The 26,777-nt window shown below is 46.7% G+C and overlaps 1 protein-coding gene across 1 annotated transcript in view; it reads left to right on the plus strand.

Annotated features, from left to right (window-relative positions):
- The window catches only part of SNX30 (sorting nexin family member 30), an 81,956-nt gene extending 55,606 nt beyond the window's left edge, over window positions 1–26,350 (plus strand). Inside the window, exons 7-9 of the mRNA XM_081102931.1 lie at window positions 10,989–11,075; window positions 23,207–23,359; window positions 25,508–26,350. Coding sequence (XP_080959057.1) covers window positions 10,989–11,075; window positions 23,207–23,359; window positions 25,508–25,567 — 300 coding nt within the window. The 3' untranslated portion in view covers window positions 25,568–26,350. The remainder of the gene's footprint in view (window positions 1–10,988; window positions 11,076–23,206; window positions 23,360–25,507) is intronic.
- The last annotated feature ends 427 nt before the right edge of the window (window positions 26,351–26,777 follow it).

Raw genomic sequence — 26,777 nt, forward strand, 5'->3', positions numbered from 1 at the left:
ATGAATCAAAATTACACCTATTTTTTTTGTCAGACTAGCAAAAAATATATTTTTTGGTGTACTGCAGAATTTTAGTAATTAGTTAGTGTAGTGTGACATGAGATGAAAAAGGTTGAAATTCGCTGCTCTACAGTGTTGTCTGCGGAAGGGCATGTGGAGGAAGTGTTGACTGGCAGGCTCTGAAATCCTGTCTGCCCCACGGTGAGCTGGGCTAAGTCTATTTAGAAAGAAAGAAAGCCTCCTGCTCCCCATCTTTTCAACAGGAAAGTATCTGCAGAGTGGTCTGGGCAAAGCCAAGATTGCACGTAGGGTTGTCAGGGTCCGTGTGGCCAAGACTAAAGACCTCAGGAGAGTTAGGTGTCTTAAGTGGCTCCCTGGCCTTTTGACTTTACTGCTTTTTAAGAATTCTTATCGCCCTAACCGGTTTGGCTCAATGGATAGAGCGTTAGCCTGTGGACTCAAGGGTCCCAGGTTCGATTCCGGTCAAGGGCATGTACCTTGGTTGCAGACACCTACCCGGTAGGGAGTGTGCAGGAGGCAACTGATCAATGTTTCTCTCTCATCGATGTTTCTAGCTCTCTATCCCTCTCCCTTCCTCTCTGTAAGAAATCAATAAAACATATTAAAAAAAAAAAAGAATTCTTATCTACATTTTCTTTTTCTAAGAGTGACATATAATTTTACTTCCAAAATAACGTTCTGATTTTTAAGGTATACATGGGGCAGACCTTGTTATTCAGCGTGAAAACTAAACCTGGAATAGAGGGCTTGTGAAGGACTGGTGTGAAAACTGTTCTATATCTATCTATATAAAAGGCAAATATGCAGAGTGTTCCCTCAGGAGTTTGGGAGACGGGGAGTTCGATCACTCGCTATGACGTGTGCTGACCACCAGGGGGCAGTGCGGAACATGGTAGGCAACCAGCAGCAGCGGGGCACTGAGGGAGTGAGGGAAGGAGGAGGCGGGGAACCTGATGGGTCCTGATCGCCGGCAAAGCCTAAGGACCCTACCCATGCACAAATTTTGTGCACTGGGCTTCTAGTATGAATATATATATCTCAAAGAGGAAGGGAGAGGAAGAGAGAGATAGAAACATCAATGATGAGAGAGAGTCATTGATCGGCTGCCTCCTGCATGCCCCACACCTGGGCATGTCCCCTGATCAGGAATCAATGACACCTCCTGGCCATTTGTCAATGGTCAACTTTTGAGCCTCATAAGCCAGGCGTGAAACCTGTTCTTATCAACCACTGAGTGATCTCCAGACCTGGGGACATCATGGTTTGGTTTTGGTAGGGAGGTAGGTGTTGGTGTGGTGACGTTTGTCAGTCTGCAATGGCCTAGAGTGAACCAAAGTGAATTTTTGTCCTCATGATTTGGAGTCGGGCCTGTGCCTTAGGAACGGGAAGCAGTTGAGTGTCAGTGGAGCCCTGCGTGGAGAAAATGCTGGCGTTCACTGAAGCCCTTTCCTAATGGGGCTGAGACTGGGGTTCTTCTCTGAGGTCGAAAAGGCCTTTGGGAATCATCTCTAACTTATTTCATAGATGAAGAGTCAGGGCCCCACGGGTAAATCTTTTCTCTGTCCCATGGACACCATTCTAACAACCAGTGGCCTTGAGTCTGTGTCTTTACATCAATTAAGAAGGAAACCAGATCAGCTCGCTTTTCAAGGCCGAGTTTCAGTTGCCTCTCCTTGAGCTCAGGTGTGTTTAGGGACATTCTGTTCCCTTTGGAGGTAGAGAGAAAGCACACAAAAAGGAGGGTTGCTGTCAGGCCCTGTGGAACAGGTGCACAATGTTCGGTGAACAAAGGGGACATCTCGTACTAGAGAGATGGTTGAAAACGAGTTTTCCAAGGATGCTGTGAAGTGGGAGTGAACAGTGCCCGAGAAGTAGGGATAACAAAGTTACCGTGGTGCCCAGGACTCAAGTTAAATACCCTTAGACATCTGCAGGTGAGTCCTGAGAGGGAATTTCACATTCTATACATGGTGCGTGTGTAAAATGTAATTAGGTTAGTGATGGGCTAGGAGAGAATATCTTAGAGTTTTTACCAAGTTTCTGTCAATGCTTTTTAAATATTGGTGTCATTATGACCAGGCCAAGAGCTGGAGAAGCTTTACTTAAGAAGGTTAGGGCAAGGCCATCTTGTTTCCCACACTGTCTAGTTCATAGAAGGTGGTCAGCAAATATTTAATTAAATTCGACAATGTGGTGAAGTTGAAATATTTACAGATATATAGGGTGGGGCAAAAGTAGGCTTACAATTGTGAGTACATGAAACAGAATTTATGCTTGTATTGTTATTCATTAATTATTGTTTTATTTTCCATAGGAACTGTAAACCTACTTTTGCCCCACCCTGTATAACTATAGTATGTCATGTAACTTGTTATTTTTAAGAGATAGGTGTATGTACAAGTCCAAGAACATGCTTATCTCAGAGGTGTGTGTGAATGACTAGGGTGAGATGAGAGAAGAGTGGGTGGCAGGGAAAGCCACACAGAGGAAGAGGCTTCAGTTGGAGACTCAAATGACATGTAGGATTGAGCATTTTAGGCAGAAGGAATAGGCAGTGCAAAAGTTCTAAAGCAGAAATGAGCTTCGTGTCCTTGCAGGTCAGAGAGGCCAGTGTGAGTAGAGCCCAAAGAGCCAGGGAGGAAGTGGGAGGGGGCAAGAAAGGGGCCAGGGCATATAGTATAATTTGTATCTTTAAAGGCCATGGTTGGTAAGAGTCAGGATTTTATTATCCTATATAATAAAAGGCTAATATGCAAATTGACCGAATGGCAAAACGACCAGTCGCTATGATGTGCACTGACCACCAGGGGGCAGACACTCAATGCAGGAGCTGCCCCCTGGTGGTCAGTGTGCTCCCACAGGGGGAGCGCTACTCAGCCAGAAGCCGGGCTCACGGTTGGCAAGTGCAGCGGCAATGGCGGGAACCTCTCCCGCCTCCACAGCAGCGCTAAGGACCCCTCGGGGGTCCCGGACTGTGAGAGGGCTCAGGCTGGGCTGAGGGACCCCCCATCCCACCTCCAATGCACGAATGTCGTGCACCAGACCTCTAGTTAGGAATAAAAGGGAAGCTATCTGGTTTTATGAAGGGGATGAGAGTATATAGTTCTTCCTTTAAGAAGACAGCTAGTGCTGCAGTATGGAGAATGGGTTGTAGAAAGTGGGAGTGGAGCTAGGGGACCATTTAGAAGACTGTCACAGGTAGCCAAGTGGCAGATAACCGAGGTGTCAGAGCTTACACTAAACGGTGATGGGGAAGTGGGTGGATTTGGGATATATTTTGGATGAGGTGGCCAAGTAGACCACAGCAGGTGGTAAGAAAGTCAGGAATGTGAAGTAAGAAAGTCAGGAATTGCCCTGGCTGGATAGCTCAGTTGGTTAGACCATTGTCCGGTTGTGAGTTCGATCTCTGGGCAGGCTGCGTTCAAGAAGCAACCAATGAATGCATAAATATGTGGAACAACAAATTGATGTGTTTTTCTCTCTCCCTCTCTCCCTCTTCCCTCCCGCCCCCTCATTCTTTCCTTTCCCTTCTCTTTCTAAAATCAACAAGAAGGAAGGAAGGAAGAAAGGAAGGAAGGAAGGAAGGAAGGAAGGAAGGAAGGAAGGAAGGAAGGAAGGAAGGAAGGAAGGAATTGAGAATGACTCTTGGGTTTTGACTTCAGTAACTGGGTGGACAGTGGTACTGTTTATTGAGCAGGACAAGTCTGGGAGAAATGGATTGGGAAGTTGGGAATCAAGTTGTTTTGGCCAGGTTGAATTAAAAAATGCCTATTAGTCATTAATGTAGTGATGTCAGAGTGGGAATAGAAATGTGGGAGTCATTTGTACATAGATGGCATTTAAATCTGTGAGAGTTGGGAAGATCATCTAGGGATGAGATTGAGGTTAACAGTCTAACCTGTGCTCTGAGGCATGACAATAATTAGGAGGAGGAAGAGTAGCAAACGAGCCTGAGAAGGAATGGTCAGTGTAGTAGGAGGAAAAAAAGTGGAGGATTACCTCTGTAAAGCCAAATGTTTTTAGGAGAAGGACCTTGATAAACAGCAACCATTGGACTTAATCATATGGACGTCATCAGTGATCGTGATTAGAGATCTCGTGGATACATCAATTTGGGTTTAAAGACAGAATTCATCTTTGAGTTAGAGATACTCAAATGCCAGTTGTTTAATTGTAAGATGATTTTTTCAGCCAGCCGCCTTTCCCCCAGGGGCCACAAGGTGGCGCTAACAAGTCAAGTAATTAGTTGATGCTTAGGTCCGTGATTTTCACCTGGTGTGCTGCAAAAATTTGTAAAGCATGCCATATCTGACTATTAGTCAGGGGCACTGACCTCTTTTCCCGTAGACTGTCAAATTAAAAAATGACAACAGACAACACGATAATAGTTGTCCAGTGTGATTGAATCAAAATTATACCTATTCTTTTGTCAGGTTGGCAAAAAATATATTTTTGGTGTGCCGCAGAATTTTAGTAATTAGTTTCTGTGTGCCATGAAGTGGAAAAGGTTGAAAATTGCTGCTTTAGGTTGACCAGTTCTGGTGCTTTTCAAAAACTAAAGAGATTTCCTGGAAGATTGAGTCGGGAGAGGAAAAACTCTCCTTCCTAAACAAAAGTGATTATAGATTGAGGCCCTAATTTCTTGAAAATATGAAAAAGTGGGATATAGAAATGTACGTGATCTCAAATGTTTTTTAAAAATTAGAAAGTGTAATATTAAAGCTGTGAGATTCCTAGTGATAGCAGATTGAATACATTTTTAAACTTATTCATGAAATTGCACAGAAATGACACCAGAATGATTTTTTAAAAAAATATACATATTTAGTGATTTCAGGGAGGAAGGGAGAGGGGAAGAGTGATAGAAACATCAATGATGAGAGAGAATCATTGATTGGCTGCCTCCTGCATGTCCTCTACTGGAGATCAAGCCTGCAACCCAGGCACGTGCTCTTGACTGGAATTGAACCTGGGACCCTTCAGTCTGCAGGCTGATGCTCTATCTACTGAGCCAAACCAGCTAGGGCCAGAATGATTTTTTTTTTTTAAGGCCATATACCTGTAAGGACAAAGAGTGATAAAAGGGGAGGCAACATCAGTACAATTGGGGACTAGAAAGCAAATGTAGAGGTGAGGGGGGACTTAGGCAACCCAAACCAGCTGCCTTAGGAGCTCCCTGTGGGGTAAAACTAAGAAGCCACCAAGTTTACACTGTGGAACTTTTCAGAAAGGCCAAGAATTGGGAGCACCAAGAATCTCTGGGACTAACAGAAAGGTGGAGCTGACTAGAAGAATGTTAGGAGCCCAGAGGAAGTTAGAGCTTCTGATTCTTTTCTCACGCCTCACACCCAAGCCACGGTCCCTTCCCCATATGGCAGAACTGGAGGTAAATTCTCTGGAGGGGGTAAAATAGAGAGTCCGTGGACACCGGGCACAATTGAGGGTAGGGACAAAAGTCCTAAAATCAGGATGTTAAGTAAAAGGTTACTGAATGTTGAGACTTTGGCTCTCGGCCTTATACCTTCCCTGCAAGGATTAGAAGAGCTTTTTTCTTGAATATCTGGACAGGCCAGGAGAAGAGACTGGGAGATACGTATTGAAGGGGAGGGGCAGATCCTCAACAGAATGACCCAGCAGAGTCCCTACAGAGAACTGTCAGCAAGCCCTCGATGTGCAGAGAGCTTTCAATCAGGTTTTCAGTGTTTCCATCTCAGCTTATTAGACAGACAAAAGCCACCAACTATTTAAGAGAAGATTCTAATAAGAATATCAAGTAAAAACAAAGAAGAAAAAGCATATTGAGTGAAACATCATTGAGGGAGAGGAAAATTTCCAGGAAAAAAATCATTAATATCTTCAAAAATATCTTAGAGATATCTTAGCCATAAATCAAGAATTTTTAAAACCCAGAGAACAAAGAGCACATGGAAATTAAGATCATTATGGAAATGAAAAAAAAAATCAATAGAAGAGTTAGAAGAAAAAATTAAGGAAATCACATATAAAGTGAAACGAAAAAACAGATTGAGGATTGGAGAGAAAATATATGAAAACGAGAGGACTAGACTATAAAAGTCAACATCTGAATAACAGAAGTGCCAAAAAGAGAAAACGGACATTGGAGAGCATCAAAGAAGTCATTTAAGATAAGAGACGAGAAGTGAAGACATAATGTGCTACCGCTTGTACCTGAAAGATGAGATTTAGGGATGCTTTCCCCTGACCCCTTTCTACATTTTTCTTTAATTTCCAAATTTTCTGTAACAACTATCTTTTAAAATTAGGAGGAAATATATGGTTCCAGTATTACCAACTTGGTCCTAGAACATTAAACTCACAGGTGATCCTGTTTTTAATAGAATAAATGTGTAAAAGGAGCATGTTGAAAGGGGCAACTTAAATTTAATCATCCTATATAATAAAAGCCTAATATGCAAACTGTCCCCTCAACTGGGATTTTGACCAGAGGGCAGGGCTGGCCGGCCAGCCACAGGAAGGGAGGCCGGCAGCCGCTAGGGACCCTACCCATGCACGAATTTCATGCACCGTGCCTCTAGTTTAATCATAAATGACGTTATCAGTACCAAGTCAGACTCCTTTTCCTGCCTGTAGGTAAATGCTCTCCTAGAGAGCCACCCAGAAACAGGCTACAGGGCTGTGTTCGGTATTTGATTTTTATTAGCACTTGCGCTTCTTTCTTTCATACTAAACACTCATTTTACATGAATTCCTCTGGGGTCTTTGGGCTGTCAGCCCCTGACCAGAGAATGAACCATTCTGTTCTTAATTCTCTACGCATGGCCAAGCTATCCCTGCTGCTTTATATACTTTCTCACCCTGCATCCGAATATTTTGGAGCTTAAAAACCTCTGGACTTGGGAAGGTTGGTTTTTTGTTTTGTTTTGTTTTGTTTTGTTTTTAATAGCTGCTCACCTATTGCATTGGGGCTAGTTTTGGACTGCCTCTTTCTCCCCCTACAAGTTTGTGAGCCCACAGCTGTCCCAGAGGAAGGTATGAGCATGAGCACTGGGGATGGAGAGGGAAGTGTTGAGCTTTCCGGTCGATACTAACCACTGTGGCACTTTCTTGGAAAGAATCCAGTGGAGATGTTGAAAGCCATACCACAGAAGGTATCTGTAATCCAACTCCCAGACACTTTTGTCATTGTAGTATAATGACTGTGATTAGTTTCTCGATGAAACACTTGGATGACAAGTATTATGTTTCCATTGCTTAACTTTTATTATAGAAAAATTCAAACATATTCAAAGTAGAGTGAAAATATAACAATTCCCCATTGTACCATCAGCCAGCTCCAGCAGCTGGCCACTCATGGTCCATCTTGTTCTAGCTCTGCTCCCACCCCCTCCCAGCTCCCACCCTTGTGTTGTTTTAAAGCAAATCCCAGATATCATGTTATTTCATACAAAAACATTTAGTACATATCTCTAAAATACGAACATTCTTTTGAAAAAGAAAGAACCGTGTCATCATCACACCTAAAGAAATTTCTTTTTTTATTATCCTCAAATATCCAGTTAGCGTTCAGTTTCCTCAGTTGCCTCAGATGCTATTTTTATATATTTTTTCCAAATTGGGATCCAAATAAAATCCATACATTTTTCAAATATTTTCAAAATCCCTCCCCATCTATTTATTTTTCCTTGCAATTTATTTGTTAAAGAAACGGAGTCATTTTCCCTCTCTGTATTTGAAAATAAGGTAGTGAAATTCCATATTACTGGGAACACTTTGAAATCACGATGAATTGCTCCACATTAAAAAAAAAAAAAAAATACAAGGTTAAAAAAAAAAAATACAGGGTTCAAGAGGGATTGATTCCATGCTGTGAATTAAAAGTCACGTTGTCCCCGAGGCCCTCCCTGGCCACCCTGTGAACAGTCCTGTCATCTTCCAAACCCTTTACACCCCCCTCCCCTCTTCCACTTTCCTCCCGACACCTGGCACTGCCTCATGGGCTCTGTGCGAATATATGTTACTTGTGTACTGTCCACCCACCCTCTAGTGTAAGCTCCATGAAGGAGCGGGTTTTGTGGTTCTGTTCTCTGCTGCATCCCCAGCAGCTGGGGGGCGAATGAGGAAACTTTGAGGCAGCACAAAAACGGGGTGCGGGCGGCTGTGGAGAGGAGGTGCCGGGGAAAGTTTCTCCACACACGCACGCCACCGCTCTGGTTTCTGGTGTCACTGGATGCGGAGGTCCCTGTGAAGTTCTGTGGGAAGCTCAGGGGATGGGTACCTTTTGCTGTCACTCAGTGATGGGGACACCTCTCTGCCAATGCCGCCTTGCTCTCTTGTCCCTTTCACCCCATTGCAGGGTGCGGCCTGAGCAGCCACGGGCTGGTTGACCAGTTTTGTCACCAGAGCCAGTGTTTGGGGGGGAGACCAGTCCTTTCAGACCGTCACCACCAGTCTGAACAGGGATGGTGGCTGTACACAGATTCTCTTGCTTCAAAACGTGTGCCCCCACCTTTCCTGTGATTGGCCTGCAGTCAGACTGGGAAACCCCGGGTGCGTCAGCACTACGGTATTAACCAATGGCCGCCTCAGCCGGTCCCTCACTGGACCTTCGCCTTCTCCATAGAAAATGGGACAGCACCCTTTCAGCCCTGCAGAGTGGTTGCGGCTTTCGTTGTTGTGAGTTTTTCCTGCTGCCCAGTGATGTGTGTTTGTGTGTGTGTGTGGGGGGGGGGGGTGGGGGTGAGGGTGGGGGTGTCAGTCTGCAGAAGGCAGCGCTCTGGCCTCGGGAGAAGCAAGGGTGACAGTGGCTGAGCAGACAGAGGGCAGGGAAGGCCCGAGCTACGCGGGGAGGGAGTGTGGCTGAACCTTGGGGCCCTCGCCTGTTGTGGGGCAGGGCGAGGAGAGGCGCCGGGTCTGTTCTCTCACCAGCCCTCCGCTTCTGGCCACACTGACCGAGGATGTGTTACAGGGGCCACTCATCCGCGTGCCCACCCCTCGACTGGATATGTGTGCTTTTTCCCATAAGGTGTGAGGCACCCTGTGAAGGCAGGCCGTGGCAGTGGTCAGCATCCCAGCGCCCCTCCCTGCTGTCTCATTGCCCCTCGGGACCACATGTGTGTCTCCAAGGACAGCATCCTGCTTATATCTCTGGGATGGAGACTATGATTTTTATTGCTGCTGGTACCAGACTAGTGCATTTAGAATGTTTCCTGGGCTCTATGAAGTCCAGAAAGGACACCTGATTGTTTTGTTTTGTGGTTCTCTAGTCTTATGCAGCCAATCGCTATAGGTGACTAAGTTTAAATTCAAATTGGATACAATTAAATAAAACTTAAATCCAGTTCCTCAGTCATACGAGCCATATTTTAAGAGCTCAGTCAGCACATGAGGCTGGTGACTACTGTGTTACATTATAGAACATGCCCTTCGCAGCGGAACATTCTAGAAGGCAGTGCTGGAAATCTCTCTGTCCAAGGTTGACGACTGTGGGGAGGGAACTCGCGAGAACATAGGAGAAAGATGAGCCACAAACAATGGAAAATAAGCCACTGCAGGTTTGACCACGTGTTTTCTTCTCACGGTAAAACACATCTCCAATAAACTCTTACTTCGGGGGAAGACTTAAGGTTCCAGGTGTTGAATTTCCATTCCAAGGCTGTCCCCAGAGTGCTCTCAGCCATGGAGTCACTCACCACCTTTCAGCACGTTGTCAGGGACACAAACTGCTCCTCCACCCCCCAGCTTAGCCAAGAAACGGCTCCTTCCTGCCCGACCTCGCACTCTGCTGGAACGTCCCCACACTGGGGAGAAGTGAAAGATGGGGAGCTTTTATAGCAACGTGACTTTGGAATTAGTGGGAAAGGACATTCTTACCACTGTTAGCTTGCCATTGTAATTCTATGAAAAGGAGAAAAGAGAGACCCTTGGATGAAACAGATGCTTCCCTAGAATGTCAACTGCATGCTTTTCTGATCTACCTGTTGGTGTCTCAGTGGAAGAGCCAGGCCTCCGTGATCTAGGGAGACACTCACGCTCATGGGTGAGCGTCTCCTTCAATTTTGCATCCTGAGCACCTGGTTTGTCACTTGAGCTCCGTCCTGCTGCCTTTCTTTGGGCCCATTTGCCACTCACTCTGGCAGGCTCGCTGCCGGACATCCTGGACTTGCACACAGCTCATGGAGCACCTGCAGTCTCGCACTGTGCCTGCACCTCTCCCCTCTCCGGAACCCCTCAGGTAGGGACTGGACCTCTTGGCTCTTTGTATACCAGGCCTAGCATGGAGGACATGTAAATGGCTAATGGATCAGTGAGCAAATCAGTCTGCCAGGGATCAACTCTCTTGGCTTGGACTTTTCCATGAACAGTTCAGAAAACCTCGTACATTGTCACCTGCCAAGCTCCACATTTCTGCACAGCGCCGTTCTCTCAGCTGAGAGTCCTCTCATCACCATGGCGATGGATGGGCACTGGTCACCCCACCTGCCTTTCCCTGGAATCCTGTCACTTTCAGATTCGGGCTGAGTTATCTCACTAGAAAGCTGTCTCAAAATGGTTCTCCCTCTCTCCTTAAAGTGGAAAATCAGTTTGAAAATTGTGGATAAGACTGTATTTTATTCATATATAGTAAAAAATGTTTCCATACATTGTTATTGTTTCCTACTGGAATTGGTTTGGGGATAAGTCTTTAATCTCTCTCTCACCTAAGCTCATGGCTTAGGAGGCCTTTTGTACCAGCTTTGCCCTCTCTCTTCCCCAGTTGGAAAATGTTTGCATAATTAATACTAGTAAACAAGTTTACAACAACAGCAAAAACTCTGCCTCCTCCAGAGTCCGTGCCACATGTCACGCACAGCCGAGCTGTCCCAGGAGCACGTGGCTGGGCCTGGGCGCCATGGTTTGGGAGGACGGGGATGAAGACACAGTCCCTGGGGCTTGGAGGCCCCGCTGTGAACTCTGTGTGACATGCTTCCCCTTTCTGCCTCCCACAGAGCGTGTTGAAGAAGAGGGACCAAGTGCAAGCGGAGTACGAAGCCAAACTGGAAGCCGTGGCTCTGAGAAAGGAGGACCGCCCCAAGGTCAGGGAGCCCCCGGGGAGGGCGGGCTGCTCGGGCTGCACCCTGAAATCCCCGCTGGAACCCAGTGAATCCTGTCCCTACATGGGGACCTCGGAGGTGCTCAGTGCCAGCTGGGCTGTGCTGCTGCCGTTCCCTCTTTTTCTCTCTTTCGGCCTTATTTCTGGGTGCTCCTCATGTGTCCTTGCGCTGGAGTTTTCTGATTTTTCCTGGGATTGATTTTTCTGCTAACCATGGCCAGTTCCTCCCTCTCTGAATGGGATTGAGAAGAGGGAAGAACAGTCTAGATAAGGATTCTCAATCCATGACAGGAAGGTATAGAAGCTGAGAGGAGGTGCTGTGATTTTTGTCGAACGCTCGGGACGAGTGTGTCACACTAGCGTGGAGAGTTGCACATGGAGCAAGCTGCACACTGGTTATGCACAGTAGCACTCCCACGTGGTTGGATTGGGGGGAAAGCCAACAGAAAGTGCTCCTTCAGCACACAGTTTGAGAAGCACTGATCTAGTTTCCGATGCCGTCCAGCTCCAGGGCGCAGGGTCTAGATCAGTGATGGCGAACCTATGACACGTGTGTCAGAGGTGACACGCGAACTCATTTTTTTTGATTTTTCTTTGTTAAATGGCATTTAAATATAAAAAATAAATATCAAAAATATAAGTCTTTGTTTTACTATGGTTGCAATATCAAAAAATTTCTATATGTGACACGGCACCAGAGTTAAGTTAGGGTTTTTCAAAGTGCTGACACGCTGAGCTCAAAAGGTTCGCCATCACTGGTCTAGATGGAGGCTCACAACTGTTGTACCACCCCCATTTGTTGTCTCTCTCTCCCCGCCACCAGCCAGGATTCAAAACGAGAGCAATAACAGCCAATAAGCAAGTGCTTACAGTGTGCTTAGCACTTTATATTTGTATTGTCTCCTTTATGCCATATAACAGTCATGTGGTTCAAGCACCATCTTTATTGAGCAAACCAAGGCCCAAGGTCAAACAGCCAGCAGGGGTCACACATGGACTTTAGAACCTTGCCAGCTATTGTGATGTCACTCTCCTCCTTTTTGTTTGTAATTGGAAGGTGTATTTGTTTTTGAAAAAGGGGTGGGGTGGGGGATGTTATTAGATTAATAGCAGGGGCCCCAGTTTCAGGGACATAGTTTGACAACAGAACTGTTTGTTTGGGTTTCCTCCTCTGCTTTGGTTCTCATTGCCTAGAAAGAACTGGCTTTGGGAATTTGAAACCAAACCTCAGAAATGGCACACCTGACTCTGTCCAGTACCTTTATACCAGGTATGTTTATTGCTTCACATAATCCCCCCAGCCGTCACCAGAGGGAAGGCACTGTTCTCTCCCCATTTCAGGGAACAAGGGAACAAGGCACAAAGCATCTCAATAAGTTGCCTATTTTTGTTTATGCCAAAGATCTTTATTCAGTGTGCTTGACACAGCAGGCAGGCAGTACACTTGTGGCATTGCGTCCTGTGCCACCCGTAGTGTTTGCACAAGAGAGTGAAGGCTGAGGACAGAGTACAACTATAAAGACGGGGACTCTTATCAGTGGCCCGCTGTTTGCAGCTGGGACGTGGCCAGAGAGCGAGGTACCCTCTTCTATACTGTGTGTCTGGAGGCAGGAGATGATGGGAATACAGCTGTGCACACAGCTGTCCTCTGCCTCCCAGCTGCCTGTCCCATTGGCCAGTCTGGTTGGCCCTGTGACATTCTGGAACATGGTGCTGTCGGCTGAGCCCATGTCTCAGTCTCATTTAAAGGAATGACACAGAGTCCTGGCCGGCGGCTCAGGTGGTTGGAGCATCATCCCATACACCAAAAGGTTACAAGTTCAGTTCCCGGTCAGGGCAGGTACCTAGGTTGCAGGTTTGACCCCTGGCTGGGAGATGTATGGGAGGCAACCATTGATGTTTCTCTCATGCCAATGTTTCTCTCTTTCTGTCACTTTTTCCCTCTCTCAAAATTATAAAAACATCCTCTGGTGAGGATGAAAAAACAAAAAAGGAATGACACAGAATACTGTCTTTATATATTTTAAATTTTCATTCTTACAATTTAGCTCCCGAATGTAAATATAGATGTTACTTTTCCTGGCCAGGGAGGGGAAGGGAGATGGCCAGTCCCGCCACTGGCCTACTTTGCAAGCTGAGGACCCGATATTTAAAAGATGTCACCTAAATAATTCTGTCAGCATCCGTGCCTGCTCAGCCCTGAATACAAGCTTTCTCAGAGCCTCGTTTTGTCATTTAGTATATGTCCAGTCCTGTGTGGGACAGTTTTTTTGTAAAGACAGGAGCCAAAGGGTGTGAATAATAGGTCTATTTAAATCTTGATTATGCCCTGGCCGGCTGGCTGCAGAAGTTCACACCCTTCTCGGGGCAGATGGAGTAGCGGAAACAGCTGTTTCCAGTTCCTGAGTTCGAGCTAGCCAAGCTGTGGGGCTCCTGCCTCATGCTCTCTCCCCTTGCGGGCCTGGGTGACTTCTCTCTCCTCCCAGTGGGCGTTGAAATCTTCCTGCTGCTGCTGTTCTCACTTCCTGGAGCACCACTGACCCATCCCACTCATCCTCTCGGCCGCAGGAGTTTACAGAGGAGCAGGTTTCTTTCCAGCCCATGAGAAAAACCAGCAGGGTCCAGACACAGCTACGTCCTCTTAGCAGCTGCGTTAGGCGGTCTTTATCGCCCCTCTTTCTGGTGGGATGCTGAGCCCTGCCCAAGTTAACTTTGCTACCTCGTTAGAATTGTGATATTTAGCCCGATGGAGGTTGTGACGGGGGGCAGCAGAAACTGTACCACCAGTTTGGGTCTGGGGCAGCAGCTCCGTTGGTGGGCAGAGGAGGGCAGTCAGTCCAAGTCGACTATGGTTTGGTAGAAAGAGCACAGGATTTTGAATCAGACGGCCCTGGCTGCAAATCCCAGCTCTGCCCCCGCTTGGACTGGGTTGCTCATTGGCTTTGGCGGGGTTCAGACCTGTGACTGCTGTGCGGGTGCAGAGATGGGTGGTGTTGGATGTGGCCCCAAATGCTCCATTGGTGGAGCCTCTGCTGCCCATTCGAGTTCCAGTTGTCTCTAGTAGGAATGCTGAACGTGTTTGCTGAGTTTGTTGTCATGACTTAAAAATATTCTTTTGTCTAAACGCACTTTTAAGGCATTATTTCTCTGTGTCCTAAGGTTTCTGTTTTCCCACTCCTCCTGACCACCCATCCTCCCAGCCACCCTTCAGCAGTAGACAGACATCTGGGAAGTGAATGGCTAAAGCTTTTGCTGTGCTTTGTTTTATGTGTTTGTTTGTTTTTAAATATATTTTTATTGATTTCAGAGAGGAAGGGAGAGGGAGAGGGAGAGAGATTGACGCATCAGTGATGAGAGAGAATCATTGACTGCTGTCTCCTGCATATCCTCTACTGGGGATTGAACCTGCAACCGAGGCATGTGCCCTTGACCAGAATCGAATTGGGGACCCTTCGGTCTGCAGGCTGACGCTTTATCCACTGAGCCAAACTGGCCAGGGCAGGTGTTGTTTTTTTAAATGTGTTTTTATTGATTTTCTTAGGGAAAGAGGAAGGGATAGGGATAGAGAGATAGAAACATAGATGAAAAAAAAAAAAAAAGAAACATAGATGAGACAGAAACATCATCAATTGGCTGCCTCCTGCATGCCCCCCACAGGGGATTGAGCCCGCAACCGGGCATGTGCTCTGACCAGGAATCGAACTGGCAGCCTCTTGGTTCCTGGGCTGATGCTCAACTGCTGAGCTACACTGGCTGGGCTGCTTTATGTGGTTTTGAGCTTCACTCTCCAGAGCTCCTGCTGGTGAGATGAAAGCCAAGGTATCAGGAAGTGGGTCAGGGCTGATTTTACCCCAGGTCTCAATGAGTTCCGCTGTAAGTTATTGAGGGAGCAAGACTGTTCACAGGCCCATCAAAGGGATGAGGGAAGAAGAGGAACGATGGGGAGTTTTCCCAGGGGAGGGTCCAGGTCTGAGCACGTTAACAGAAGACCTGAGAGGGGCTAGGGCTTCTTGTTTTGAAGTGAAATCTTGAAAAGTTGCTCTGAAGACTGAGGAAAGATGATTTTTGTGAAGCCACAACTAGTAGCACAATGTGACCACTTCTCCATCACCCAGAAGAAGGAAATGGCCTTGTGGGCCTCCATGACCTTCACTTCGAATTTCACACTGGAGTGGATGTCCGGAGGATGAAGGGGGAGCCCTGCGGCCCCAGCTGCTGGGAGGCCTCTGCAGTGAGGGGAAATGTTAGTGTCAGAGAATGTAAAGTTTTGCTTTGTGTTTAGGTTGAGGAGACTCAGCAGACTCTGCAGTGGTTTGTTCTCAGGCAGATGGAGCTTTGGATGGCGTATGCTTGGCTTGCTTCATCTCAATTTTGAAGTTGGAGAAATTATAGGCTTAGTAGGGGCCGCTCCTTGGGCTGGATCTGTCAGAACCACAGGCGTGTGTGAGCCTGCGAATCTGACCCTCCTTACAAGCCACAAGGATACCAATGCTACTGCTGGAAACAAAGAGGGGCGGGAACTGCATTTAAAATGGGACAGGACATACCTACCCTAATGTGAACATGAGGGTGGGCCGTGGAGGGAACTTGCAGTTTATTCTGCGTTTGACTTTTCAATGCTAATATTGTCAAGTGTGGCTAGTTTAAAAAAGAACAAAGAAGGGATGCCAAGAGAGAAGGCTTTATAAAAATCTGACATTTATCTTCAAAAGGTAAAGGAGGGGGAGGGGTGCTCTTTTAGGCCCTGACCCAGTGGTGGTCTTGAATTGGGTACTGCCAAGTGTAGGAGCTTTGGGAATGGTCGTGTTGTTGTATTGTACCCCGTGAATCACACAAGGACGCCTTAAGAAGTCGAATTAAGGAGCCACATTTATTTCAAAGCCGGGACTACGAGGGGGAAATGCTCTCCAAATCTCGTAGTGCCCTCTTGGCCGAAACATCAGACTTATATAGGCAAATATCACAAAGGGTACTGATTACATCTTGAGGTTTGGAATGAGGAACCTGGTTTGCAAAAAGCAGTTTGTTACAGAAGCTTAGATTGAGCAAGTTAGTTACAAAGATTAATTATAGTTTAGGGCAGGGGTGGGCAAACTTTTTGACTCGAGGGCCACAGTGGGTTCTTAAACTGGACCGGAGGGCCGGAACAAAAGCATGGATGGAGTGTTTGTGTGAACTAATATAAATTCAAAGTAAACATCATTACATAAAAGGGTACGGTCTTTTTTTTTCAATAGTTTTATTCATTTCAGCCTGCGGGCCGTAGTTTGCCCACGGCTGGTTTAGGGTCTTGGGACCACTGAGTCAATGGAAACACATTATCTGGAGCCACTGAGGCCATTTAGAGTAATTGTGCTGTCATGGTCTCCAGGTGCAGAGGAATGTGTTTCTAAAGACCAGTAAGATCACTATCAATGGGGGTATTCAAACCACAATCAATGGAGTATTCAATCGAATGGGATAACTTATATAAGTTCAGAAAATCAAAATAACGTTTCTATTATTTTAGCAAGCAAACAATTACAGAAGCCATGTCAGCAGGGTTAAAATATTAAACAGCAATTTTTACCCAAGCATGGTTGCTACCATGCTTCATTGTCAGTGTGGAGGTGAGATGGTGTGTCCCGTGGAGGGGGGTGGAAGCAGAAAACAGGAGGGACTGAGCTATTGCCTCTCAGGTTGAGCACAAGTAGAGAGAGCTTGGGGTCACTTGGACAGACCTCGCCAAGACTGTGGACAAAGCTCTTAGGACTACAGAATGGTTAACGTTCTGGGTGAGTGGAGATGTGCCAGGAGCAAGGACTCCAGCTCTGAGGTGGTAGATGGGAGCGGAGAGACTGGTCTGGAGCTTCTGCAGACCCGGGAGTTAGTTAAGTGAGTGTCCTTGTTTCCAGACACTTCTGCCAAGTGAGTACAGACAGGCCCGAGGTTTCCAGCTCTCCCCGCAGCAGCCTTGATCTCAGCCTGGGTTCGAAAGCCAGACTAATGAGGCAGAGGTCGCCTCTGCCAGAGAACGCGGGCTCTGTCACCTCCCTTATCTTACTTAATTCCTGCCTCAACCCCTGTGGGTGTGGTTGTTCTCATCTTACAGATGAAGAGCCAGGATTCAGGGGAATTACATACACAGTGTATGTGCCAAAGCTAACAAGTGGTGGAGCAGGAATTGGCCCTCAGTGTGTCTTGCTCCAGAGTTGGAGCCCTTTATTCCTACTGCTCGGGCTCCCAGCAGTCTTTGGGGAGGAGGGTCCTGGCTTTTGTAAGCACGTAGAGATGAGTACCAGAGGGACTGAGGGAGAGAAAGAACATGGACCGTCTCCTGAGTCTTCAGTCTCTGTGTCTGCTCGCTCCTTTCAGCCATGACCAGGTGATCTGAAGGCTCCTCTGTTCTAGTGTATCTGCTCTTGACTCACCTGTGTCCTTTCTTCTCTCTCCTCACCTGCCATTCTCTGAAGTTTGTTTCTTTTTCTCCCTAAAAAAAAAAAAAAAAAGGCCCTAGCTCGATCCCCAGTGGGAGGTGTGCAGGAGGCAGCCATCAATGATTCTCTCTCATGGTTGATGTGTCTATCTGTCTCTCTCCCTCTCCCACTCGAATCAATAAGATATATTTTTAAAAAGCAGGGTACCCAGGGCTTCTCAATCTTGACCCTATCTCAATGTTTCCTCAACATTTTTTCATCTCACAGCTCACATAGAAAATGAACATGTTTGTGTGGCACACTGGGGAAAACAGACCGGTTGCTTGAAGCTGGAGGTGAGCAGCCTGGGACTCTGACTTCCCCGAGGGCTGGTGTCAGTGTTGTTGTCATTCACACAGAGCCCGTTAGGAAGCTCCGCCCTGCCTTTCACCCGGCAGCATGTGGCTGAGAAGATCCCATCTTGAATTGCTTCTGTCGTTGGTCCTGGCACCTGTCCCATGGCAGCCATGCATCCCCTCTCCCCCAGGTTTTGGGATCATGTCTGTTTTATATAACCTTTGGGGACTTTTCAATCTACCGTCATTGTGGGAGCAGATAATATGACATCTGCAGCCTACCTCCAAGAAGGACACTTGGGTAGGGATTTATATCAGGGCCTAGGAATGGCACGTACATGGAAAGGACTCAATACATTTAAAAGTGAATGTTGTGTGGCCTTACATTACCAACGCACACAAATGCTTTAACCCCCTGTGACCCTTCTCTCATCACTTCAATAACCCATATCCTGTAGTGGATGTTCTCATGAGAGATTAGGAACCCAATAAGAAAAATGCAGTCTTGTTCTCTGTTTTTCTTGCCGTATGAGGTCTAATCTGGTGATTTTTTTTTCTTGGTGGCTTGTGATAAGCAGCACCCAACCATTAGCATTGGATATTGCCATCTCAGCATCCTTCAGACACAAGATAGCACAACTAACAATACCTCAGTCAGAAAATTAAACCATTGCGATAAAAAGGAATGCTGGATGTTTCTGGTCAGTGAACTGATTGTCACAAAAACACTGTCCTAAAAGAAACAAAAGCGAGAAGAATGTGATCCTGAGAGTCTGATGCCAACGGCCCTCCTCTTGATAAAGTTGGACAACTTCAGTCGCTAGTCATTTCAGCCAGCTCTCCCCAATTCCTCTTATTCTCTTCTCTTTAAACCCTTCTCTTCCTCCTCATCTAACCCCTCTATCCATCCCTGTGTTGCTAGGGCTTTGTTCTCTCTGACTCACTTCCTGCTTCTGTGCCCATCTTTTCTAGTGACCTTTGCTGCTTCCTTTATTAGCCCTATAAATGTAGGCTTCTCCATGAGTTCTACCCATCTACCCTCCCTTCCTCAGCCTCCTCTTCTATTCCCTCATATATTAAAAATTTTAAATCATGGCAAAAAATAACAAGATTTATCATCTTAACCATTTGTAAGTGCACAGTTCAAATGTGTTAAGTAAATTCACATTGTTGTGTAACCAATCTCTAGAACTCTTGTCATCTTCCAGAACTGAAATTCTTCCCCCACTAAACAACTACTCTGCATGTCCCCCCTCCCGCCGGTCCCTGGAAACCACCATGCTACTTTCTGTCCCTATGAATTAGACTACTCTAGATACCTCATATAAATCAGACAGTATTTGTTCTCTTGTGATTGGCTTATTTCACATAACATAATGTCCTTAAGGTTCAATCATGTTGTAGCATATGTCAAAATTTTCTTCCTTGCCCTGACCTGGTGGCCAAGTTGGTTGGAGTATCATCCCGTACACCAAAAGATTGCTGGTTCAATTCCCAGTCAGGACATACACCTAGCTTGCGGTTGGGGTGTGTATGGGAGGCAACCATTGTTTTTTTCTCTCACCCTTCCTCTCTCTCTAAAATCAATAAACATATTCTTGAGTGAGGATAACAAAATGTCCTTCCTTCTTAAGGCTGAATAATATTCCACTGTTTGTACATACCACATTTTGCTTATTCACTCATCTGTGGGTGGGCACTTGAGATGCTTCCACCTTTTGGCTATTGTGAATAATGTTGCTGTGAACGTGCGTGTTCAATATATATCGTGGAGACCCTGCTTTCAGTTTTTATTTTTTTTTGGGGGGGGGGGCTATATACCCATAAGTAGAATTGTTGTATCATATTATAATTATTTTTTGTTGTTGAGGAACTATCACACTGTTTTCCATGATTGTGCCATTTTCATTCCCACGAACAGTGCCCAAAGGTTCCAATCTCTCTACATTCTCAACAACACTTTTTATTTTCTGTGTGTGTGTGTGTGTGTGTGTGTGTGTGTGTTTTAAATAATAAGCATCCTAAATGAGTGTGAAGTGGTCTCATTGTGGTTTTGATGTGCATTTCCCTAATGATTAGTGATGTGAAACATCATTTCATGTGCTTGTTAGCCATTTGTGTGTCTTCTTTGGAGAAATATCTATTCAAGTCCTTTGCTCTTTTTTTTTTCCTTTGCTCTTTTTAAAATCAGGTTATTTATTGTTGTTATTTCAGCCCCCTCTTGTGGAGCGCAGGTCTCACTCTTCTCGTGGCTGCAGCTACCGCCTTTATCTGTTCTGTGGTCCTGTCCTTTATCCTGAGCCCTACAGTGGACTATTGCTACCCTAGTCACCCAGACTAGAAAGAAACTTCAGGCTCTTCTCTGACTTTCTATATCTTATATCTCACGTGCAATTGACTGCCAAGTCGGTCAGTTCTGTCTGCATCAGGTTGGTCTAAACTATCCCCTCCCTCCTGGAGTTACAGCCACTGCCCCGGTTCCAGGGTGCCAAGGATGATCTATGACAGTAGAATTTGGTGTTGACTCATCTCCAATCTCTGGAGAAATCTTGGGTGGGGTAGCAAGGGTGAAGAGTGACATGAAGTTTGAACGATGATATTTGATTATATTATAATAGGTTATATTTGGAAAACAAAAAAGTACATTTTTTATAAGACATGAAATAAAGCTCAATAAATATTCTGACCTAAGGAACTATGTAAATGAGACATTGCCTTTTATGAACTTTGATTTATAATGTTGATACTGACCAGAATGAGCAAATATTTATTGAGTGTTTAATATATACCAGGCACCAAGTGTTTTATACATTCTATCTCATTTAACCTCATAACAGCCTTGTAAGGTGGAGAGTATTATCCAGAAAAAGAAGTTGAGGCATAGAGAAACCCAAAGTTACCCGTCTAGCAAGTGGTAGATGTCGTATTCGAACTCTGGAAATCTGGCCCCATAACTGTCTATACAGTTGGAGGAAGCACAAGGCTTTCTCTTTTCATAAAAAGGGGCATGAGGGAAATGGACCCCAGAAAACCTGGCCTTCAGGAAAAGCCCCAGGCTTATGCCCCTCCCCCACCAATCTCACCAGCTGGAGTTCTCTCTCTGTGTCTCTGTGGGCACTGTGGCCTGTGAGCTGTTCCAAGGAAGGTCTAGGTGCTGTCTCACTTCTGTCATTTGCACGTACTGTCACTCTAGAGTGCCCTCCCCCAATTGTCACACTTCTCTGAAGCGTGGCCTCAGTGGAATTTCTCCGAGGACACCCGATCTGTTATCCTAGTTGGACTCGCTTTCTAGTTCCGCCTTACGTTTCGCTCATCACAGGGCTCTGAGTGCAGTGGGAGCATCTTCCCAGGTAGATTGTAGGCAACTTGAAACAAGTTTGCCTGTAGAGACCTAAGCACTTTCATATTCCTCCCTGCCAACTGGGGAGTATGTTGTGAGAACGATGAGCTAAAAATATTTTCTAAAGCCAGGCTGGGGCGATCATAAACTCCAGAGCTGCAGTCCTGACTTTTGATTTTTTGTGGGTCAACCAGAGCTTCCACCCCCATGAGCAGCTCCCCTTTCCTGTGAAGGAACGCCTCTCAGTCAGAGAGCTGAGCCTTCCTCTTCTCCCTGTGCCCCCCGACAGGTTCTCTTTTCAGAGCTTTACTTTTCCTCTTTGCTGAAGCAGTTTTGCTAAGCAAACAGGAAGTTGCCCCCATGCACTCACTCACCCACATGCTAAAATGAGCAGTGCCCACGAGAGGAGTAAGGGAACTGGACTGCCCTGCAGGGAGCTGAGGCCTGGCCAGAGACCCCGGCTCCCTGGGTGTCCATGGGCCGGATGACTGGACGTTTATGGGGGAACGGCTCCAGTGCAGCAAAGCCAGGGCACTCTTGTTTTGTTTCAGTCCCCCCCCCCCCCCCTCCGAGGTGGCCAACAGTAATGGGTGAGTCAGCAGGGAAAGGCAAGGGTGAGTGACCTCAGGCATGGCACCAGAAGAAAATGTCAAGTTTGTTTGTAATTCCAGAAGCTTCAGTGCTTTGAGGAAGGCTCCTTTCCCCCTCTGAAGAGAAAAGTTCTTTCCTTTCGAGTTGCCTAGGTTGCCTTGCTGTGTCTTTCTCTCCGACTCATCCTTGTCTCACCCAGGTTTAGTTTCCATGCCACGCACTCTCAAATCCCCTCACCTAGGCTGCTTTCCTTTCCTTGCTCCTGCAGCCATCTCCAAGCGGTCTGGGTGGCAGATGGCCAGTGCCCTCGGCACTTTTAGAAGCTCTGAAGGTGTCCAGCTCCCTCAGGCTTGGCCTCACCATTATTGCTGTTTCTGGGTTGGCTCCTTGCCCATAAGGCCTCGGCATAAAAATTCCTTGGTTGGTAAAGAGTGACCCTGAAGATGACCCACAGCTTGGAGACTTTGGGGTTCACAGGAGCCGGCACACAAAATGTATACAAGGCCTTATTTGTTGTTGGGAAGCTTTTGGCAGGTGGGCGTTGACCCAGCTTTGGGCGCCTTAAACCCCTAGCCACCATCAGGGCCCAATGGAGCTCTTGAGTTAGGAGAGAATCTAGCTTTGTGCTTTGCTTTGTGCTTTGGCAACCAGGGTAATAATTTCCTGTTACCTTTTCATAATATTGGGTTCTCTGTCTAGATGTGTAGGATGGATAAAAGCAAAATGAAAGTTGTGAAATTCAGACTTTGTTCCATTTTGAGGTCTTCTTTAAGGAAAAACTTGAATTTGTATTTCATATTCGTTCGACATGCATACATGATTTTCTCTTCCCCAGAGTTGCCTAACTTTAACTTTTCTTTTTTTGGTGATCTGCTATCTTGGAGAGCATAGATAAGTCTCCAGACTATATGTAATGTGGGGTTCAGAAGAGGGAGCTGGCCAACAGTCATTATTGCAATTAATTCTCTGGTTAATGAGGATAGACATTGTCAAGCATCAGAACTAATGGAATAGTTCACTTGATATGGGAGAACCTTTTCTATAATTTCATTATTGGACATGGGAAACTCACAGGGCAATACCAAATCCTGCTGGCTATTTGCAAAATCTACACACATTTTTATATTTTAAAAACAGGAACCAAAGATATATGACGCTGCTTACAATGTTTCTTCTTTCTGTTTATAAATGGGGTGGGTGTTTCCCACAAGTCCCTTAAGCTTGGATGGGTTTGAAGATTTGGGTCAGGATGGTCTTTCAGAGTTCCTTCTTAGACCTGAAAACAATGGGCTCTGCCTTCAGGCAAACGCCTCCAGAGGAGAGAGTGGGTTTATAGCATTTTCATGTAGTGATTTGGCCCCTCACAACTGTGTGAGCAGAGCAATTTGGGGCATGAGAGACCAGTTACACCCACTTCTGCATCGCCCTTCAGGTGCCCGCGGACGTTGAGAAATGTCAGGATCGGATGGAGTGCTTCAATGCTGACCTGAAAGCCGACATGGAGAGGTGGCAGAACAACAAGAGGCAGGACTTCCGGCAGCTGCTCATGGGAATGGCTGACAAGAACATCCAATATTATGAGAAGGTAAGGGGCACGCCGAAGGACCACAGCCCTCTCATGAAGGAAGTATTTCCCATAGGCAGAGCCTTTAGGGAGGGCCTGTCAGAAACCCAGAATTAGGGATCCTGCCGGTTCCAGCTCCTTCCCTATTTTACTTTATTCTTAGCAACCCCTGCATGTCTGCCCAGCTGTGCTCGATGTGGTGCTGATTTGGGGAGCAGAACCCCCACTGGGGTTTCAGTTGCAGTCACTGCTGATGGCAGTGGTTTTCTCTACCGTGTCCTTTGGCCCTGGCAGCTCGCCGCTTCCCAGAATCAGTCAGGCCTTAGCGCAGGGATGCCCCCAGTCAGTGGAGGCTTGGGGTTACATTACTGTGGTTTTGGGGTTACTTTAATGGAGGCTTTGGGGTTACAGCTTAAAGGAATCACCTGCTGTGGTTCTACCTCCACGGGTTCCTCACATCCATTGTGCCATGGATCCCCTTGGTTAGTTGCTGAAGCCTGTAGACCCCTTATCACAATCCTGTTTTGTTTTGTTTTTAAAACAGACTTTAAATACCTTTAAAAAAGGCATCTAGAATTACAAGGGAAAACAATTATAAACAGCTTTTTTTATGAATTCCCTTCTATCACAAATAGGGTCACTGTCTTGGGACCTCATCTTGGCTCCTACGTACATTTAACAAACGCTTTCTGTGTATCTGCTGTGTGCAAGGGGTGGGTACACATTAATAAACAAAACAGCCGGACTCCTGCCATTAAGGAGCCCTCAGCCTGGTGGAGGATCTGCATTGGTGCAATAATTCCACCGCTGCAGAGTGAGGGGAAGAACAGGAAACTGTGGGAGGAAGTACTGGGGGCATAATGCAGATTAGGGACGGGAAGGGGCAAGTGGAGTGGGCAGGGAAGGCCAAACTGAGGCAATGGCATTTAATCTGGTTCTCAGAGACAAGGACTTGGGGAGCAAGTATTCCAGGCAAAGGGAACACCCTATGTAACATATGCAAGGTCGGAAAAAGCTTAAGCATTTGAGGATTAAAAGGAAAGCTGGTGTGGCCTTGGGTCCATCGCTGACATAGAAGGATCCTGAAGGGAGAGAGCAGGACCCAGCATGCCTTGGACCCCGCCGTGGCCTCTGGTTTTGAAAGTAAGCTCTGCGTCCGGCTTCTTCTCCAACCTCAGAGTCACCAAGAAAGAGTAGCAGGGAGTGATTTCACCGCCCTTGACCTAAGGATGCCTCTTTCCTCCCATCTCCTCTGAATTCATCCCCAAGTGACTCGGCACAAATTCCTGGTTCTAAGAAAGGCCTTGTGTGATTCCCCTGTCCGTCCCCCTTTGCAAAAGACTTCTCAAAGGGAAAACCAGTTCGGCTGAGTAGGGTGGTCTCGGAGGAGGGTGCCTAAAGTTGTCTACGGACCTGGGGTGCACGGAGATTGGTATAGTTGGAAGAACTCTCATTTTGGAGTCATGAGCCTCTGCCATTTATTAGCTGTGTGTCTTGGGCAAGTTACTTAACCTCCTGGGTCTCATTTTCCTCATCTATAAAGTATGTGTTTGTGTGTGTGTGTGTGTGTGTCGTGAGGACTACTGATAGTGAATGTGAAATACATGGCAGTGTTTGGACATGATGAAACAATAAATACAGAGTTCCCTCCCGCCATTGTCCCAGTTGGGAGCTCCTGGAGCCGCCACACAAGTAAAAGTGAGGCTGGTGAGGAAGAGCGGGTTTCCACCCCCTCAGAGCCAGGTGGCTGACTCATTCCAGTGTGACTTCCAGCCTTATGCAGGCTCCACCCATACCTGGAGCCATGTCCCCATCCTGGCTGAGAACCTAGGGCCTCATCAAGGGTTCGCAGCCTGGTCTCTTCTCTGCTTTTTGAAGGGAAGGAATTTCTTTCAGTGACTCCATTTCCACTTACTGGATGTGAGCATTTAGTATGGACAGCGCATTGCGACCTTGTACAGACACTGTGTATCTTTCGTAGAAATGGGGGTGAAGTTTTCAAAACCAGCACCTGTTACCTCCTCCCTTGCTGGTAGTTATGGATAACACATGTGGGCATCATTAGACAAGGTCACCCAGCAGGATCGGCAGGATTAGAGCAGAATTAAGAAGCTGACCCCGAAATTGAAACCCGATGCTGATACTCCGTGCCCCGTGTTGTTGTTTCAGTGCCTCATGGCGTGGGAGTCGATTATTCCACTTCTACAGGAGAAGCAAGAGGCCAAGTGAGTTCCTTCTGGGGACAGAGGCTCTTCTACCTACACAGGGCACGGCACGCCATCCCGGATGTCCCTGCTGTGCCAGAGAGCAGGCACCGAGCAAGCAACCACAGAAACATCTCTCCTCATGTATTTCTCTCCCTTCCCCACCTGCCTTTGTCTGACAGTTGTTTTCACTTAGTATTTATTCCCTGGCGGAGGTGTAAGGCTATAATCATCTCTCACCAAAAGCAGCAGACCTCCGTGCTGTGAAGGAACCTATGACACGGAACACTACGAAGATTCGAAAGCGAGGGACCGGATATCCTCAGTTGACCCTCTGACATCTTGTCACAGTTTCCTGTTCTGGGACAGCGGAGCTGCCTGTTGCGGAAGGGAACCCGGGCCCCGCTTTTCAGGGATGTGAGGAAGGCACAAACAGGAGGCCATTCTTGCTTCCCGTGGACACACAGCAGCTCTGGACTGACCTCTGTGGGCAATGACATGTCCCAGCCTGGCAGGAGGTGTTGGCACCTCCGTGGAAGGTCCTTAATGTACAGTGGCCTGAAGCCATGTGTGGCCTGCTGCCTGCTCGTGATGAGTGGTGCCTGTTTGATGGTTCCTGGTTCCCGTGGGGCCATTGAAATCAGTGTCTAAATGCATCCGAACTAGAGCCAGCCAGCCAGCGTCCTTGTCCTTACGCGATGCCTCGGGGAGCTGGAGGACAGGGCTCCCCAAACTTTTTTCTGACACTAGAATGCTGAAGATTGGAAACTGTTTTTGTGTAAAATGAAAAAAGGTGCATTTTTCTCTGTGATGTCCTTCCATGTAGTTGTTTTGTTTGTGAAATGTCATCAAAGTAGAGAGTAGGCCTGTGGGGGAGTAGCTATAGTCTCGAAGTCAGGGTAGCTCCCCCTGTTGCTGAGATCATGGGGCAGATGCCAAGCCCCGCCTCCCACATCTGCTTTGTGCAATTGCCTTTACCTCACCAAAAAGTCCTAGTTTAATGTTTCCTATTATGTCCACTGAGTGCTTGGGCAACGCGTTGGTGAGAGGCTGGTGTGTGGTTCTGACACAGTCGAGATTCTGCAAACTCAGTGTGAATGTCCTACATGAAGTGCTTTAACCCCCACTATTTCTGACCAGGAGCAAAGTCAGTCCCTGGTCGAGCCTCCACTGTGACACTGGCGGCAATGGACTCTCTGCTTCTGGTGGAGCTAAGGTCAGTTTGCAGCCAAGCT

This window comes from Myotis nattereri (genome assembly GCF_964212035.1).
Source record: "Myotis nattereri genome assembly, chromosome: 12".
In the NCBI taxonomy this organism is placed as follows: Eukaryota; Metazoa; Chordata; class Mammalia; order Chiroptera; family Vespertilionidae; genus Myotis; species Myotis nattereri.